The following is an 18,523-nucleotide window of genomic DNA, read 5'->3' on the forward strand; positions in this document are numbered from 1 at the left end:
AGCTGTCTCCTTCGAGATCACACGCAGGATCACTCTCGAGGAAAAAAGGCAACGCAGAAAGAACCGTGTCTTGCAGATTACACCATCTAAGGAGTCTTTCTGCTGTGCCTTTTACAATCGGATATGTCTGTCACGTATTGGCCTCATAAGCCACCAGCGTGCCTGTAGCAAATGTGGATAGTGCCTTCCCAAATCTTCATTCGCGAAGCCTAGCCATGATGATGATTACTTTGGACTCAGGGGGGCCCAATGAACACCATTCTGTTCATGCCCCAGGGGTGCAGGGTTATACATCTGGGTTTTGTGGGTTAAACGAATTGTTCGTCTGTATAATTGTATTTATTGTATTATTTTTATTAAATTGTTATTCTGATTTATAATCTCTTTTGAGTTGGGTTCATTCCCCCTGCCGGTTTACCTTTAAACCAGCACTCTGTGCCCCTGCCTTTGCCTTTGGTTCTGCTTGTTTTTATCTGCCCCGTGGATGACTCATGTTGTTGTTTGCATTCCCACAGCAAGGCGCTGACCTTTGGTGTCCCTGTGGAGTGTCGGACACCTCACAGCTCTTGTGACCCACATAAAGATCATAAAAGGTAGCACATGGGAAAATGTCTATTCCTTTGCTCCCAAACTGTTATGATTTTATTGCTTCCATCTTCCAGGTAAAGGCAGGTGATGATGCTGGGAACTCAGGGGAGAGGTAACACTGCTCTAGTCTGTGGGAAGCAACCCTGGAGACACTGAGGTGTCTGCCGGACCTTGGAGAGGACCGGCAGGGCACAAAGACAGGCCTTTTTCTTCTGAGAGGAGGGTGTGTCACCTCACTCATCACTGGCTGTCAGTGGGACTCCCCAGAAATGTAAGGGGGGCCCCGGTAGCTGCCCCTGACATGTCCCAGCAGCCTTCCCAAATCACCCTGTGCTGGAAAGGGAGGATGAGTGTGGCTGTGTGCCAGGCACAGGGCACAGGGTGCATCTGGACCGGGGAGTAACCTGGTACAGGAGAGCAGAGGGCTGTGCCATCCCCCACCTCATGGGGTTTCCCAGACCTGGGCAGAGTCCAGGCCAGTGTCCCCCCAGAGCCACGGCCCCTCAGGCTGGCACCGGCCGCAGGCAGACCCTCGCCCTGGGATGGGGCAGGACACGTCTGCCCCACACGGGGTATCTCCTGGGGGCTGTAACCAGCCCTGTGATGGCCCCACTGCTGCCAGACCCTCCTTCTCTCCTCCCTGCCCCCCAATCTCGAGCCACCCCACATCACTGTGGTCCCCATGCCACAGTGCTGAGCCCCTGCTCCACATAGCCATACCCTCCCTCCTGGAGCATCTCCAACCAGCATGGCGGGGAAAGGAAAACCAGAGAGCACACAGCTACGGGGAGGATGTCTTACAGCATGTGCCAGTTCCAGCTCACCAGGCCAGGGCTCAGGGCCCCCCACAACATATCCATGGCCCCAGGGCACAAAGGGGTGATTCCCTGGGGAGCAGCTCCTTGCACAGGTGTGGCAGTGGAACTTGGTGGCCTCAGCAGCCTCCAGAGCCAGCGCTAGAGACGTTCATAGCCAGAGGAATTCCTCTGGAGGCACATGACTGTGAGCAGGCAGAAGGTGAGGATGAGCATGATGGCCAGTAAAACTGTGACTGCTATCCAGCTCTTTCTCTGGAGTACTATGACTCCTGGAGGAGGCTCCGAGGGAATCATGTTGGTGAGATTGAGCATGTAGCCCAGAGTCCAGCCTACATCTACGTCAGCTACCTGTGCAGACAGAGGAGGAAGAGGAATGTGAAAGGCTGCAAAGTACCAGGCAAGCTGGAGATGTAGAGAAGACCTCTGCTGCTGTACCCCCAGGTCCTGCTCCACAGCCACTGTATCTGTACCCACCTTGGGCTGCCCCGTTAGTGAGATAAACTGGGGGAGAGCATAAGGGGCCAGGCCAGATGTACTAGCAGGTGCCTGATATAGCTCTGGGTATGGGCAGTGGGGCTGTGCTGACCCGGCATCCCTTGTCCCCAGTCAGGGCAGGGGCAGCAGCAGGGTAAGCACGAGCCATTTCATGGCCCAAAGTGTGGAAGCTGGAGGCTGCCAGGCACTCTCCTACCTGTCGGATGAAGTGGATGTTAAGCCATGTTTTCTGGTTGAATTTGTAGCCCTGCAGGAGAAGGGTGAGGATGTAGGAGTTGACTCCGCAGGCGTCACGGAGGTGGGTCCTGCTTGTTGTGGGGAACAACTTCTGCACCTGCAGAGGTGGGAGAACAGGGGTGGGCTACCAGCAGGGAGCAGTGCTCGGTGTGCCCACGCTGGGGAACAGCCCCTCAGTGCAGCTGGGAGCAAAGACCGGGAGAGCAAGGAGGACCTGGGAGGCTACAGGCTGCTCTCCCATCTCTCTCCAGGTTCAGAGACCTTTGTGCTCCTCCCAGCCCTCTCCAGCTGTCCCCAGCTCACTGTGGATGAGCTTTCAGGCTGCCCAGCACCCAGAAGAAATGTGGGCAGGGTGTGGCACATCCTGGGCATGATCTCACCTTGTCCCAGGTCCTGGCGCAGAACTGCCTGATGGTGGCATTGACCGAGGCCAGGGACTGCCCTCCCGTCAGGTTCAGCAAGAGAAAGGCGTGATAAAACCCAGAAAAGGCCTGTAGGTGTTTGAGACCAAAGGTGACAGGCTGGTGAAGCACCTGAGCCACTGACACTCCTCAGCCCCCTCCAGAGGGGTCCCTATGAGGCAGCTGAGTGGCTGGGAGGGAGCTGGGAATGTTCCCCACGACAACAGGGATTACAGCTGGGACCACAGAGCTCTGGAGCTCCCTGGCACATGGGTGAGCATCCTGCATGTCTCCATGCGTCAGGGACATCCCAGCTCCCAGGACTGGCACCATCCAGACTTTCCTAGAGAGGTTTTCCTGGGGTTGTGGCCCAAAACCCAACTCCCCCTCCACCCACAGGGACGGAGGCTCCTTACAAAGAACTGTCCCCGCACGGGGGGCTGGTACACCCCGTTGAACCCGCACGGCCTCTGGGCCCCGCAGCTGAAGTTGAAGAGTTTCTGCACGGCCATGCTGCACCTGGCTGGGTCCCCTGTGCCCGTCACCGTCAGCACCTGCGCAGGGCTGGCTGTGCTGGGGGCACGCACACACGGGCTGTCGTAGAGCTCTGCCACGGTGACATTCTCCTGGTACCCCATGGGGTAGCAGGGGTGTGAGATCTGGGCAGTCACACTGTCCTGGAGAGAGAGGGAGCCATCAGTGGGGCTTGGCGTGGGATGCCAGGGAGACCCCACCCGCAGCCCAGCCCAAAAAGCAGCACCTAGACCCCAGGAGGATCTGAGGAGAAGCAGGATCCGTCCTGTGCACGACTAACCTGCCCACGGCTCTCCCTGTCCCCCCACCACTGAGCCGTGCCGGGGGGACAATGGCACTGCCACCCTCAGCAGAGGCACCTGCTCCCCAGGGCAGTGCTGGTGCTCTGCCCGCACGGAGAGCTTGGTGCTCTGGGCACTCGCTCCGTCCCCACCGCACCCTGCAGGCCCTGGCCCAGGGAAGACCAAGGATGGATCCCGACTCTGTGCTTCCCGAGCATCCCTGCATCCCAGGGCACTGAGCGCTCGGGCCCAGGGCAGGCAGGAGGACACTGCACAGTGCTGGAGCAGCGTGGGGACTGTGTTGGGAATCCTCTCGCGGGCATAAATTGAGCAAGGGGGAGAGAATATGGACAGGGAAAACCTACGGAGACAGCTGGGCTTGGGAAATGACAAAAAATGCTATTACACATCAAGATCTGGGGAGAAGGGAGCCCTGGTAGGGAACCACCCCCATCTTCCACCCAAAGGAAGGAATTGTTTGGTTCCATAGATAAAATCTCAAGCTCTCCCAGTTCCCTAACACTTTATCCACAGGCATGCCCAACGTTTCTGGGAGACACCTTTCGTGGCAGTGGAGGATGGCTGAGCACATCCTGAGGCCCCAGGCTGTGGTACCTGGTGCAGAGCTGCCAGCAGCATCTTCAGGGCCTGTGTCTTCCCATAGCACAGGTAGCTGTGGCTGTAGAGAGAGTAGTTGGTGCCGTACAGGCGGAAGAAGACCGAAGTGTTCCTGTCCTCCACGGGCACTCCAGGCTGGAAGGTTATTTGTGTCGAGGCACCTCCAAGGTCCAGAGCTCCCAGAACCTCGGTGTCCTCTGGATGTTCCCATTTCTCTGCAAAGGAAAACTGGCCCAAGAGACAGCACGTGTTAGTCTGAACGGAGGGACTCCCAGTCCCATGGGTTTCCTCATGGCTTTTGGGGCTCAGAAGCCCCAGAGGGACCTTCCATGTCCTGTCTCCCTGTTTTACCCCCCCTGCCCACATCCTCCTCAACCCACAGAAACTTCCAGGGAGCTCTGAAGTCTGGCCCCTTGTTTCTGGGAACCAGAGACTTTGAGGAGGAAAAAAGGAACACTTTCGTCTGGAACCTGGTACCGCTGCACCCCTGTGGTACCAAAATCCACCCCTGTGTCAGCGGAGAGCACAGGGCTGGGCTGAGCTGGACACAAAGATTCTGTTCATCACATCACCGGGGTTGGATCTGCAGCCCACGACCACAGGTGAGATTTATGAGGGGACCAGTGCCCTAAAACTACATCCCTCTCTCCTCTGGAACAAAGAACCCTGGCTGTCACTCGGACAGCGATATTTTCAGCGCTCAGCCCTCCCCTCCCTCTCCCCCAGCTCACACCTTGACGAGTGTCTCCAGCAGGTAGTTGACGGTGATCCAGCCGAAGGAGCCCTCCTCTGTGCCCGTCAGGATCCGAGCTCCACGGAAGTCCACAGGGTACTCCCCAATCACCTTGGCCACCTCAGCAAAGACCTGCTCGGCCTTGGTGCCGTTCTGCTCCCTGACAGGGAAGGGATGAACACGGCTGGGGCAGGAGGCCTCAGCTGGGAGCTGTGGGAGCTGGGCTAGCAGCGAGAGGCTGCCGTGCCCTGCCAGGGAGCGAGGCTGCCCAGAGGCAGGCACATCCCCCAGCACTGCCCTGTCTGTGCTGGCTCCTGTGAGCCCCAAATCCCTCACCTGGGCCATCGGGAATCTCCCTACCAACGCTGCCTGCGGGCTCTGCCGCGGCACTGGGAAGGTCAGTGCCCGTCTGGCAGAGGGGCTTCATCCCCCTCTGGGGCTGCAGTGGGCCGGGGGTATCCCCTGGGCACGGCCAGCAGCTGTCCTGGACACCCCGTGGCACCGCAGGCAGGGATGCTCTGCCCACCCGCATGGCCTGCCCGGGCTGCACCCCCTGCCCCAGCCCGGCCCTGCCCTGGCTGCGATGCAGATGCAGGAGCACGGGGGGAAGGGGCGGGGGCGGCCCCGGCCCGGCGGTACCTCAGCAGCCGCATGCCGGCCGTGGCCCCCAGGTACGTGGGGGTCTCCCGCTGCTGCTCCACCGGCACGATCTTCAAGGCCTGGTCCAGGCAGGGCCTCAGGCTGGCACCAGCCCCCGCGGGGTCGTCTGCGTAGCTGGAGATGCCGGGTCCTGCCAGAAGGCACCAGTGATGGAGAGAGCCCAGCGCACCCCAGAGGGACAGCACAGCAGGGGATATGTCCACTCATTTCCCAGACCCAGGGAGCTCTACTGGACTTCCTCAGCAATACCCAGATGTCACACCCAAAATCCTGTGGTTGGTGCTGTACAGATACGAAAATACAAACTGCTGACCCAAGGAGGAGTCAGGAACCACGTACGATAAACAAGCCAAGCCACTGGATTGCTCAGGGACTTATGCAGGGCTTTTGGGAGGCCTCGTGGGCACGTGGGGGTGTACATTATGAAAGAAGGTGTGAACAGATGTCGTGGGAAGAAGAATGAAGGAAGCAGAGGCTTGGGAAAAGGAGCAAATTGCACATCCAGCATCCCAAGCTGTGAAGTGATGCACAACTGGACAGGACTGGCTGCAGGATCTGTCCTAACTGGGGGCCAAATTCTTCACCCACCTCTGCATCCCCCAATTACTGTAGGGCTCCCTCAGGTGCTGACCAGCCCCTAACACTTTCCTGTGGTTCTTTACCAGGTCATCTCCCTTCAGCCCAGAGCAGGCTGAAAGATTTGGATCAGCAAGGATGCTGTGAGAGTCTGTGCCAACAATCCAGGAGGCTGAGACAGGGACAGGCACATCCCAGCACACTCACCGGACACGGTGCAAACATCCACCTGGGACACGATGCCGGTGCCATTCTCCTTGTCCGCGGGCCACCGGTAGGTGTAGAGGGACGTGTGTGTGGAGCCGGCATCAAACACCAGCCCGTACTGGGGGGACAGAGGGGACATGGGGTCACATCTCTCCCGGGGCTGCACCAAGTGTCATGGGGGTTTCTGAGAGCTGAATGTGAGCAGCGGAGGTTTGCACGTCCAGCCTCCCTACAGCAGCCCTGCTCCACCTCTAACAGCCCCGGTTTTGCCATTCCAGCGAGTTACGGCTCAGGAAGGAAGGACATGCAGGTCAGCTGGGGGATTCGCAGGGCAGAGAGGCATTTGGGCATGTCCCAGAGGGCTCAGGCTGCTCCTGGACCTTTGGCAAATCTCACAAAACCTGACCTTTTTTAGCAGACTGGCAGCAGAAAGTAGCAGGGGAGAGAGGTGTAAACCCAACAGGTGAACTGAACGTCTGAAAGCAGGGAAAAGAGTGCAGTCACAGGGAGAGGGCTGTGCTTCTCTTTCACATCCTTAGCAAGGAGCCAGTACCACAGTTTGGGGGTGATTGATCAGCCCAGTGCCCACCTCGATGAGGTTAAGCCCTGAAAAGCTGGGCTAGTTACAGCTAGTTACACTTGCAAGTGGAGAGGAAGGCAGAGCTGATGGAAGAATGAGAGGTGGAAAGGGGCTGGTAGTCACTCCCAGCCTCCCCCAGGTCCCACTGGGCACCTACTTTGTTCCTCATAGGAAGGGCAGCATCCTTTGCCGGGGTCAGGACCAGGAGGAAGACGGCCACCCCCAGCACTCCGAGCAGGGCCGCCGAGCTCCAGCCCACCGCCCTGAGCAGGCGCGTCGGCATCGATGGTCTGTGGGGAAGGAGGGTCTTTGGGAGGGTCTTCGGGAGGATCTGGGGGGAGGGACGGCCTTTGGGAGGGTCTCTGGGGAGGGATGATCTTTAGGAGGCTCACTGGGGAGGGATGGTCTTTGGGAGGGTCTGTGGGAAGCGATGGATTTCGGGGGGTCGTTGAGGAGAGCTAGATCTGGGAGGGATCATTTGGGGGGATGGCCCCCCAAATGGGGGGGGGGGGGACGGTTTGCAAGGAGGCGGAGTCTTTAGGAGGAGGGTCTACAGGGAGGGACTGTGGGCAGGGATGGCTTTGGGAGGAGGGTCTGCGGGGAGGGAGGGTCTTTAGGTGTAGGGTCTGTGGGGAGGGAGGGTCTTTGGGCGGAGGGTTTGCAGGGTGGAATGGTCTTTGGGAGGAGGGTCTGTGGGCCGGGATCGTCTCTGGGAGGGTCTGCGGGAGGGAGGATCTTTGGGAGGGTCTGTGGGAATGGATGGTCTATAGTCTTTGGTCTTTGGGAGGGTCTGCGGGAGGGATGGTCTTTGGGAGGGTGTGCGGAGAGGGAGGGACTTTGCCAGGGCAGTCCAAACCCGCTTGCCCCTGCCTCGAACCTCGAGCCCTTCCTGGGGTCCCCTTCTGCCAGCAGCTCGGGATCCCCCACCCCCTGAGTGACCTGAGTGACCCCTGGGACACGAGGCGGACTGGTGGGGAGACCGTGAACTCGTCTGGCCCCTACCCGCCGGGCAGGGGCAGGGGCGAAGTTCGCTCCTGCCGCGGTCCCGGCCGCCCCCGTACCTGTTCCGGGAGCCCCCTCGGTCCGCGGGCGTGGGGGGCAATGGGGTCACAGCCCGTTGCCCGCCGGCTCCCGGACCCTGCGGGGAAGCGAAAGTGGAGCTGAGCCGCTCTCGGATGTCCGGGTCCGGCCCCGGCCGGGGCGGGCTCTGGGCGCTGCCGCGGGCGGAGAGAGCGGCGAGTTCGGGGCTGCGGCTGCCTGCACCGGGCACCCGGCCTGCCTGCACCCTGCCTGTACTTCTGTCTGCACCCTGCCTGTACTTCTGCCTGGACCTCTGCTTGGACCTCTGCCTGGACCTCTGCCTGCACCCTGACTGGATCTCTGCCTGCACCCTGCCTAGACTTCTGCCTACACCCTGCCTGTACCTCTGTATGCACCCTGCCTGGACCTCTTCCTGTTCCTTGCCTGCTCCCTGCTTACACCATGCTCCTGTACCTCTGCCTGCACCTATGCCTGTGCCCTGCCTGCCCTCTGCCTGCACTACCCCAAAGCCATGGGGACAGACAGGACCCTGGCCATTGGGGTGGCCCCCTGGCCGTGGGGACGGTTTGGCCCCTGCCTGTGGGGATGGATCCCACGTGGATGGCTCTGGGGACAGCTCTTCACTTGACAGGTCCCTACTATTTTTGTCCCGGGCTCCGCTGTCAGTCTGGCTCTGCCTGCAGCGGAGCAGTGGAAGTCCAGCAGAGCCAGGTGACAGCAGGGTGACAGGACAGGCACTGCCCCTCGCAGTGTGTGCAGCAGGGCTGGGCAGGGATGTCTGTGGGGCTCCCGGAGCTCAGATTCTGCCCCGTCACGGGGCCAGGGGACAGACTCTCCGGAGCCAGGGGCTCCCTGGGGATCTGATCCCCCGCGGGCAGCGCAGCCCCGCCCGGGCTGAGCGCTCCGGGCTGTCCCGCTCCTCCGGCAGCGAAGTGGTTAACCCCGGATGCGATTTCCACCCCGGCTCTCCAGCCCCAGCCCCGCTGCCTCCCGGACAAGCGCTCTCCTGGGCAGGTTGCTGGTCCGAGGCCAAGGGGAGGGCCACGCCGGCGGGGCAGCCTTTGTCCCAGGAGCGGGCTCCCGGCTCCAGGTGCGCGCGGACTCCGGGACGAGCGCGGCGGGGCCGGAGCGGCGGCCGGAGCCGGAGGGGTGAGCCGGGGCAGGCGCCGGGGGGAGTGGGGACCGGGGGCTGGTGCCCCGCGATGGAGCTGGGCTGGGAGCGGGCCTTGGGCAGCAGCGGGGCCGGTGCGAGGGGAAACATGCTCCGTGGGCTAGAGGGACAGGAGGAGAGGGCTGGGGAGGCCACTCGTGGTGCCCAGGTGCGGGGGGCAGAGGGGCACGGAGAGGACACGGGCAGGGCACGGAGGGCACTGCCGAGCCCCAGCGCTGGTGGGAGACGGGAGGCAGGGGACCGCTCTGCCTGGCAAAGATGCTCCCGGCGTCCACATCCGCCCTCTTAGAACCTTCAGAGCCCTTTTGCCTTTCAAATCTGAAACGTGCCCGGTGGGGAAGTCAGCTCCTCGTTTTCCTGAGCAACAGTAGGTTTAGATCCAGCAGCGTCTCTGAGCCTTCCCTCCCAAATGCTGAGGCCCTGTTCCCTGTGCACGAGGGGCGCTGCAGACGAGGGATGTCCCACGGGTGTTCGTCAAGCCCTCTGTCGTACGTAATCAAGTGCAGCCCTGGCCCAGGTGCTGGGCACAGCTGGGAGCTTTCCCCACGTGGAAGTAGACAGGCACTGCACAGCATCGTGCCTCGTCTGCAGCTCTGGAGGCGTCGCCACCACCTTCCCATCCCTGCTGCTCACTGAGCCTGCAGGGATGGGAGCAGGTGTTGGAGCTGGCCAGCCCCGGGGTGCCACGGAAAGGCTGGGCAGATCAATCAGCTTCTCATACGCCTCTCGCTGGGCTCCCTCTCCATGCCCTGCTCTCCTCCCTGGGAGAGCTGGCTCTGTGCTGCTTTTGGATGTTGCCTGCTGCCCAGTCAAAATGGGAATTAGTCCCTACCAGAGCAGGGGGAGTCCATTTCCCACCACTCCCATGTGCAAGATGATGCAGTTTATCACCAATTCCATCACACAGTGCCTGGGACAGAATTTTCCAGGATATGGGCTGGGCTGGGGACTTTTGCCATTGCTTTGTTTGTTACCTGGAGCAGATGAATCACATCCCAACAGCACAGTTATATCTGGGCACACTCTAGCAAGGCTGATAGGACTGGAGATGTGACAGATGGTTTAGTGGTGATCATGGTGGGGCTGAGTTAATGGTTGGACTCTATGACTTTGAATCAATAACGACTTTGATGACTCAAAGAGGTCTTTTCCAACCTTAATGTTTCCCTGTTTCTATGATAGGGGTTCATCAGCTGCTTCCATATAATCTCTTCTGGCCATTGCTATTGTAGAGGGAAGGGCTCCTGGCTGTAGGATAAGGTCCAAAAAGGGATTTCAGTAGTCCCATGTCCCATGAGGCTGCTGTTCATCGTTGTACATCTCATGCCACACAGGACATTGGTCACTCTTGTTCATCATTGGAGATACTGACTCCAAAACGGGAATCAGCATCTCCTTTGAGCTTGCCAAAGGTCTTTCCTTTCTGCTGACCTGGGAAAAAGACAGGGATATTTATCAGAGGTTTTATATGCTCACAGGAGAATTGTGTAGCCGACTGACAGCTCCAGGTTCCACCCAAAGCACTGGTGTGGTTGTGCCCAGGGCTCTCAGGACATCCGCTGTTCAGCCAGAGTGTGAAGAGAGGAAAGCCTGGCTCCCTGCAGGCATCCTGCCTGTGCAGCTCATGGCATGGGCAGGGCAGGGCAGGAGGGAGAGCTGTGCATTTAGAAAAGCCCATCCGGACCAGCTGTGGGGTGCTGAGCATGTGGACGTGTCATTGTCCCTGTGCTGAGCCTGTCACAGAGAACCACTTTGGCTTTGCTTCTCTGCTGCAGCTTCTTATGGGTGTCTTGGGGCTGGTTCTGCTGGAGCTGAGCTCTGGCCAGACCAGTGGGAGGTGCAGGCCCTGCTCCTGTCCCCAGGGGCCATTGCTGCGGCCGTGCCAGCCTGGCTGCGGGCTGTGTGCCCACATTTGCAGGAGCTGCCTGCCTCTGCCGTCCTGCCTGCCCTTGGGGCTGCAGCAGAGGCTTGGGGATCACCACAGCACTGTCCCTGTGTGTCTTACCTGCTGTAGCATAAGCAGTAGTGGAGAAAAGCTGGACCAGGCAGGAGACACATGGCTGGAGATACTGTTTCCCTGTCCAGAGCAGAGAGGACCCTCTCAAGGACAGGCTGGGCCTGTTGGACAGTGGATGTGACCTGATGGCCCAAGTGTGTGGGTGCTGGAGATGTGCAGCTCTGGCCACACTGGGAACCTGGCAGGGCATGGTCCTCCTTCCAGACTGGGACTCCAACCAGATACGGCCATGCTTCCCACAGTGCTCCTGCTGGGAAGGAAGATGCTGACCTGCCACTCAGCCAGCAGTTTGAGCAGGACAGAGGGCTGGGGTCCAGGCACAGAGGGATCTGAGGGGCTACAAGTGAGAAGGAAGGGCTGAAAAAAATGTGCTGAAAATCCTCTGAGGAAGGAGTACTCAGAAGGATAGGGAGTTCCAGCCTTGAGACTGCCAAGAGCCCTATTGGAGCAGGTCCAGAGGAGACCACGGAGATGCTCTGAGGGCTGGAGCACCTCTGCTGTGGAGACAGGCTGAGAGAGCTGAGGGTCTTCAGCCTGGAGAAGAGAAGGCTCCAGGGAGAGCTTATTGTGGCTTTTCAGTGCTTAAAGGGTATTTATAAGAAAGACAGGGATAAACCTTTTAGAGGAGCCTCTAGTGATAGGACAAGGGGTGATGGTTTTAATCTAAAAGATTTATTTACAATAAGGGTGGGGAGGCCCTGGCACAGGTTGCCCAGAGAAGCTGTGGCTGCCCCATCCCTGGAAGTGTCCAAGGCCAGGTTGGACGGGGCTTGGAGCAACCTGGGCTAGTGGAAGGTGTCCCTGCCCATGGCAGGGGGTTTGGACTAGATGGGTTTTAAAGGTTCCTTCTGACACATGTATTTTATGATTCCATGATAAGAGCAGCTGTGCACCACAGAATGGCTTCATTGTTGGGGAAGTGGAAAGGCCCATCTTGACAGGTCCCATATCCATCCATGGGATTTGCATTTCAAAACTGTCTTTGCAAATGCTGAGGTGTGAGCTGGGGGCTGGGGCTCTCCTTGCAGGTTGGAGGAGGAATGGACACCAAAGCCAAGGCTGTTGCAGGTCTCCTGGCAACCACCTGTGTCTGCAGCATCATCGCCCTCATTCTGAGCATTGTGAATGTGAAGGATGTGTTTCTGCCCCCCAGCACCAAGGTGGGTCCTTTGGAGGAGCCCAGCCACCTGCTCTCCCTTGGGTGCTGGCTCCCATTGGGTATCAGACTTTGCCCAGGTTTCAGGCAGACTGTGCTGTTTGTCACTGATGTGGGGCAAAGCTCACACAGGCTGGGAGGGTCTGGCTGAGTTTGATCACTGTGAGTGGCCCTACAGCACATAAAGCCTTTTCATCACAAAGCACTGCCTGCTCCAAGGGCTTGGGATGGATCCTTGTCCCCAATACAGCTGGTGACTGCAATGTCACCAGAATTTCTCTGTCCTGGTGACAGTCTTGGCTTGGCCACTCGAGGTCCCCCTGCTCACCAGCAGCTCTGCTGGCTCTCCTGGAGCTTCAGTCTCTCTGCGTGGGTGATGGTGGTGGTGATGCTGGTCTGCACCCCCTGACACCCATGTCCCCTCTGTCCCCCCAGTACGGGCTGGTGTTTGATGCCGGCTCCACACACACGTCCCTCTACACCTACCGGTGGCCCGCGGACAAGGAGAATGGCACCGGCATCGTGTCCCAGGTGGATGTTTGCACCGTGTCCGGTGAGTGTGCTGGGATGTGCCTGTCCCTCTCCCTGCCCAGCTCACCTGGGGAATGCTGTGGCTGCCCAGCTCAGGTGCTTGCCAGGGTGGCTGTTCCACATGCCAAAGCTGTTTCACATCAGGCATGGTAAATGGTATATTTATTTATTGGGCATTTTCAAACACCCACAAGGGTGTTTATTCCTATTGCAAAGGTGCTGTCAGGCTTTGGCACAAGGACAAATGTCTCCAGAGGAAAGGACCAGGATAGAGGGGGGATGTGGGAGTCAGATAAATGGTAGATGAAGCTGGGCTGGGGCTGGCAAAGGCCACCAGGCCAGGGCAGAGGTGTCTGGGCAGGGAGTGAGAGGGTTCAGGGCTCACCCCAACCTCCTGTCCCTCTCAGTGGTGGTGGCAGTTACTGGTTAACAGCAAAGGTCTGGCTGAGGGCAAAGTGTAACAGAGTGCATGGGCTAATGGCAGTAGTTGTGTGCAAAGCTCCTGGGAAGGTAAATACTGATATTTGCACCCCGGAGCCTGTCATTGCCCACGGCAGGACCATGCTGAGTGCTCAGATCCAGTTCCAGCCTCTGAAAATAGGAATTCAGGCACACAGAGGGCACCTCTCTGTTCGTATCAGTCCAGCATGCCATTGCAGCAGGCAGGAGAGCCTACCCCTTCCTCAAGGACATGGGGAACGGCTCTGTTTGTCACAGGACTGGCTGGCCATGTCTGAGCAGTTCAACCAACCCGGGGTTAAGCGCGTGCTCAGCATCCAGAGCTGGAACTCGCTTGCAGTGGCTCCCACGGGATGTGGGGCTGTAACACAGGTCCTGCCTCCTGGCAGGCCAGCTCGGAGCACCCACTTCAGAGACACCCCTGGCAAGGGTGGGACTAGACCGGCTATGCAGCCAAAAACCCCTGGGAGCTTTCTGGGTGGACATATCCCCTGCTGTGCTGTCCCTCCGGGGTGCGCTGGGCTCTCTCCATCACTGGTGCCTTCTGGCAGGACCCGGCATCTCCAGCTACGCAGACGACCCCGCGGGGGCTGGTGCCAGCCTGAGGCCCTGCCTGGACCAGGCCTTGAAGATCGTGCCGGTGGAGCAGCAGCGGGAGACCCCCACGTACCTGGGGGCCACGGCCGGCATGCGGCTGCTGAGGTACCGCCGGGCCGGGGCCGCCCCCGCCCCTTCCCCCCCGCGCTCCTGCATCTGCATCGCAGCCAGGGCAGGGCCGGGCTGGGGCAGGGGGTGCAGCCCGGGCAGGCCATGCGGGTGGGCAGAGCATCCCTGCCTGCGGTGCCACGGGGTGTCCAGGACAGCTGCTGGCTGTGCCCAGGGGATACCCCCGGCCCACTGCAGCCCCAGAGGGGGATGGAGCCCCTCTGCCAGACGGGCACTGACCTTCCCAGTGCCGCGGCAGAGCCCGCAGGCAGCGTTGGTAGGGAGATTCCCGATGGCCCAGGTGAGGGATTTGGGGCTCACAGGAGCCAGCACAGACAGGGCAGTGCTGGGGGATGTGCCTGCCTCTGGGCAGCCTCGCTCCCTGGCAGGGCACGGCAGCCTCTCGCTGCTAGCCCAACTCCCACAGCTCCCAGCTGAGGCCTCCTGCCCCAGCCGTGTTCATCCCTTCCCTGTCAGGGAGCAGAACGGCACCAAGGCCGAGCAGGTCTTTGCTGAGGTGGCCAAGGTGATTGGGGAGTACCCTGTGGACTTCCGTGGAGCTCGGATCCTGACGGGCACAGAGGAGGGCTCCTTCGGCTGGATCACCGTCAACTACCTGCTGGAGACACTCGTCAAGGTGTGAGCTGGGGGAGAGGGAGGGGAGGGCTGAGCGCTGAAAATATCGCTGTCCGAGTGACAGCCAGGGTTCTTTGTTCCAGAGGAGAGAAGGATGTAGTTTTAGGGCACTGGTCCCCTCATAAATCTCACCTGTGGTCGTGGGCTGCAGATCCAACCCCGGTGATGTGATGAACAGAATCTTTGTGTCCAGCTCAGCCCAGCCCTGTGCTCTCCGCTGACACAGGGGTGGATTTTGGTACCACAGGGGTGCAGCGGTACCAGGTTCCAGACGAAAGTGTTCCTTTTTTCCTCCTCAAAGTCTCTGGTTCCCAGAAACAAGGGGCCAGACTTCAGAGCTCCCTGGAAGTTTCTGTGGGTTGAGGAGGATGTGGGCAGGGGGGGTAAAACAGGGAGACAGGACATGGAAGGTCCCTCTGGGGCTTCTGAGCCCCAAAAGCCATGAGGAAACCCATGGGACTGGGAGTCCCTCCCGTTCAGACTAACACGTGCTGTCTCTTGGGCCAGTTTTCCTTTGCAGAGAAATGGGAACATCCAGAGGACACCGAGGTTCTGGGAGCTCTGGACCTTGGAGGTGCCTCGACACAAATAACCTTCCAGCCTGGAGTGCCCGTGGAGGACAGGAACACTTCGGTCTTCTTCCGCCTGTACGGCACCAACTACTCTCTCTACAGCCACAGCTACCTGTGCTATGGGAAGACACAGGCCCTGAAGATGCTGCTGGCAGCTCTGCACCAGGTACCACAGCCTGGGGCCTCAGGATGTGCTCAGCCATCCTCCACTGCCACGAAAGGTGTCTCCCAGAAACGTTGGGCATGCCTGTGGATAAAGTGTTAGGGAACTGGGAGAGCTTGAGATTTTATCTATGGAACCAAACAATTCCTTCCTTTGGGTGGAAGATGGGGGTGGTTCCCTACCAGGGCTCCCTTCTCCCCAGATCTTGATGTGTAATAGCATTTTTTGTCATTTCCCAAGCCCAGCTGTCTCCGTAGGTTTTCCCTGTCCATATTCTCTCCCCCTTGCTCAATTTATGCCCGCGAGAGGATTCCCAACACAGTCCCCACGCTGCTCCAGCACTGTGCAGTGTCCTCCTGCCTGCCCTGGGCCCGAGCGCTCAGTGCCCTGGGATGCAGGGATGCTCGGGAAGCACAGAGTCGGGATCCATCCTTGGTCTTCCCTGGGCCAGGGCCTGCAGGGTGCGGTGGGGACGGAGCGAGTGCCCAGAGCACCAAGCTCTCCGTGCGGGCAGAGCACCAGCACTGCCCTGGGGAGCAGGTGCCTCTGCTGAGGGTGGCAGTGCCATTGTCCCCCCGGCACGGCTCAGTGGTGGGGGGACAGGGAGAGCCGTGGGCAGGTTAGTCGTGCACAGGACGGATCCTGCTTCTCCTCAGATCCTCCTGGGGTCTAGGTGCTGCTTTTTGGGCTGGGCTGCGGGTGGGGTCTCCCTGGCATCCCACGCCAAGCCCCACTGATGGCTCCCTCTCTCTCCAGGACAGTGTGACTGCCCAGATCTCACACCCCTGCTACCCCATGGGGTACCAGGAGAATGTCACCGTGGCAGAGCTCTACGACAGCCCGTGTGTGCGTGCCCCCAGCACAGCCAGCCCTGCGCAGGTGCTGACGGTGACGGGCACAGGGGACCCAGCCAGGTGCAGCATGGCCGTGCAGAAACTCTTCAACTTCAGCTGCGGGGCCCAGAGGCCGTGCGGGTTCAACGGGGTGTACCAGCCCCCCGTGCGGGGACAGTTCTTTGTAAGGAGCCTCCGTCCCTGCGGGTGGAGGGGAAGGGGGAAGAGAGAGGCAATGGGAGCCTCCTCTGCCACCGGTTGTGGGAATGGGTGGGGACAGAGGCGACCCCAGAGCTGGTCCCATCTGCAAACCTCTGCTCCTATACCAGGAGATGGCTTTTGCCTCCTGAAGGAAATGGGAAGGCCTTGTCCAAGGGAAGCAATCTGAGCTAGCTCAGAATGCGAGCACCAGCTCCACGGCTTGTCAGCCATCTCCAAGACTTTCTGGTCAACCATCAAGTGGGTGCTGGATGCAGAAACCTGGGAATTACATGGAACTCTGTCCATAGGCAAGAGGGGCCCCTGGGTCTTTTTTCAGGTGAGGAAGGAGATGTGGTTTTTACCAGCTTCCCTTATCCCCCAGGCCTTTGCTGGGTTCTACTACACCTTCCACTTCCTGAACCTGACCAGCCAGCAGTCTCTGAATGATGTCAACGCCACGATCCTGGCCTTCTGCAAGAGGAACTGGTCAGAGGTGAGAGCATTGTGCAGGGCAGCCAGGAGCCCTGTGCTTTTCCTGTCCCAAATCTGTGCCCAGGGAACACATGTGCCGCTGTTCCCAGAGCTAGGGAGTGTTTCTGAGCATGTGTTTCATTCCCTGTTGCCCTGTGCCCCACAGCTGGAGCGGACCTTCCCGCAGGACAAGAAGTACCTGCACACGTACTGCTCTGCAGCCATTTACATCCTGACGCTGCTGCTCGATGGCTTCAAGTTCAATGAGCACACCTGGAGCAACATCCACTTCAGCCAGCAGGTAAACACACCTGTGGGCAGCTGCAGCCTCAGCCTTGCCCTGGGCATGTCCAAGAGCAGCATCCCTGGAGTCTCCTGTGCCAGAAATGTGTCTGTTTCATGGCCCCTCCCCAGCGATCCCAGCAGAGCTTCATTCTTTCTTACTGCTCTCAAATCTCTGACCCCGCTCCTTTCTCACTTTCTCTGGTGTGAACTTAACTCATTTTAAGGGGGTCAGGGAAGTGCAGAGCAGGATTTGCCCACTTTGGTCTCTGATGTTCTCATCACAGAGGTGATGGTGGCCGATGACCCATTTGAACCAGAGTATGGCCAGGCCACGATATTTCCAGGATGAGAGAAAACAGCCTCAGGTTGTGCTAGGGGAGGCTGATGTTAGATATTGGGAATTTTTTTTTCACAGAAAGGGTGGTCAGGCATTAGCACAGCTGCCCAGGGCAGTGGTGGAGTCACCATCCCTGGAAGTGTTAAAAAAACTTGTGATGTAGCTCTTGGGGTCATGGCTTAGTGGTGAACGTGGTGGTGGTGATGCTGGGTCAATGGTTGGACTCAATAACCTTAAAGGTCTTTTCCAACCTTAACAATACTATGGCCAGATCAGGAGGATTATGGGGAAGGAGGATAGCTCAGATCCAAAATCCTGTGCAGGTCACAGAGGCACAGCTGGATCAGAGCCATCATCCATGTTCAGCTGTCCCTTAACTGGGGAAGGGGGGACAGGAAAGCTGCTGGCAGGATCAGGTTCACCACGGGCAGGGCCACCCGTGCAATGGCAGCTGGGGCAGCCTCCGGGAGAGATGCCCGCCAGTCCCCTGCACCGAAGCTACTGGTGCCTGGGACAGGTACTTTAGGGTGGTCCCCTCTGCTCTGTCCCTGCAGGCAGCACACACAGACATTGGCTGGACACTGGGATTCATGCTGAACTTCACCAACGTGATCCCCGCGGAGCCTCTGGAACTCGTCAAGGGCCACCAGCCCGGGCTGTGGGCAGGGGCTGTCTCCTTCATCGTGCTGGCCCTTGTGACAGGCCTGGTGGCCACTTTCCTCCTGTGTTTCTGGAAGACCAAGTAGCTCCCAGCCTCCTGACTCCAGGCATCCCGCCCACTAACCCAGGCAAGGAAGTGGTGCAGAAGAGGTGGAAGGGGGAGAAGAATGAGGGCATTAGACCCATCTCCATTGCTCTGCAGATCTGACTGGGTCATCTCTGTGAATGTCTAAGATTACAAAGTTGTCTTGATCTCTCTGAAAGTCCAAGAGGAAAAGACTCCTTTAATCTGACTGCCAAAAGCTGACTGAGACTTGGTGGCTGGATGAAGCCAGATAAATTCGAACTAGAAATAAAATCTGTTTTGTTTTTCAAATATGAATGTCATTGCCCAGCCTAGCACAGTTTCCTTGGCGCTGCCAGTCCTGCTGGGCTGCTCTCTCAACAGCCCTGGGAGGCAAGAGATGGAGAGCCATGGTAGGCATCTAACTCTGAGGAGATGGATGACATCATCTGTATCCTGCCCTGTGTAAGATGTGCAATATTTTTTGTAGTAT

General features: G+C 59.0%; 2 protein-coding genes across 4 annotated transcripts; one reads left to right on the forward strand and one right to left on the reverse strand.

The window, feature by feature from the left end:
* Positions 1 to 369: 369 nt before the first annotated feature.
* On the reverse strand, positions 370 to 7,922 carry LOC116797157 (ectonucleoside triphosphate diphosphohydrolase 8-like). Of its 2 annotated transcripts, none has more exons than XM_032708463.1 (10): positions 7,790 to 7,922; positions 6,886 to 7,018; positions 6,155 to 6,266; positions 5,345 to 5,501; positions 4,706 to 4,865; positions 3,970 to 4,200; positions 2,956 to 3,216; positions 2,519 to 2,629; positions 2,098 to 2,235; positions 370 to 1,754 (listed from the first exon to the last, which is right to left on the reverse strand). In XM_032708463.1, exons 2-10 carry the CDS (start codon positions 7,009 to 7,011, stop codon positions 1,545 to 1,547), a joined length of 1,506 nt encoding a protein of 501 aa, XP_032564354.1. In that variant the 5' UTR covers positions 7,012 to 7,018; positions 7,790 to 7,922; the 3' UTR covers positions 370 to 1,544. The 2 variants fall into 2 exon arrangements, with proteins under 2 accessions (XP_032564354.1, XP_032564355.1); XM_032708464.1 differs by having other exon boundaries at positions 1,639 to 1,754; positions 2,519 to 2,583.
* On the forward strand, positions 6,510 to 18,348 carry ENTPD8 (ectonucleoside triphosphate diphosphohydrolase 8). Of its 2 annotated transcripts, XM_032708465.1 has the most exons (11): positions 6,510 to 6,611; positions 6,900 to 7,016; positions 11,986 to 12,117; positions 12,549 to 12,660; positions 13,649 to 13,805; positions 14,286 to 14,445; positions 14,952 to 15,182; positions 15,936 to 16,196; positions 16,596 to 16,706; positions 16,851 to 16,985; positions 17,861 to 18,348. In XM_032708465.1, the coding sequence occupies exons 2-11, from the start codon at positions 7,014 to 7,016 to the stop codon at positions 18,050 to 18,052; spliced, it is 1,494 nt and encodes a 497-aa protein (XP_032564356.1). In that variant the 5' UTR covers positions 6,510 to 6,611; positions 6,900 to 7,013; the 3' UTR covers positions 18,053 to 18,348. The 2 variants fall into 2 exon arrangements, with proteins under 2 accessions (XP_032564356.1, XP_032564357.1); XM_032708466.1 differs by lacking the exons at positions 6,510 to 6,611; positions 6,900 to 7,016 and adding an exon at positions 8,812 to 8,918.
* Positions 18,349 to 18,523: the final 175 nt, after the last annotated feature.

Source organism: Chiroxiphia lanceolata, chromosome 21, assembly GCF_009829145.1.
Source record: "Chiroxiphia lanceolata isolate bChiLan1 chromosome 21, bChiLan1.pri, whole genome shotgun sequence".
Classification (NCBI taxonomy): domain Eukaryota; kingdom Metazoa; phylum Chordata; class Aves; order Passeriformes; family Pipridae; genus Chiroxiphia; species Chiroxiphia lanceolata.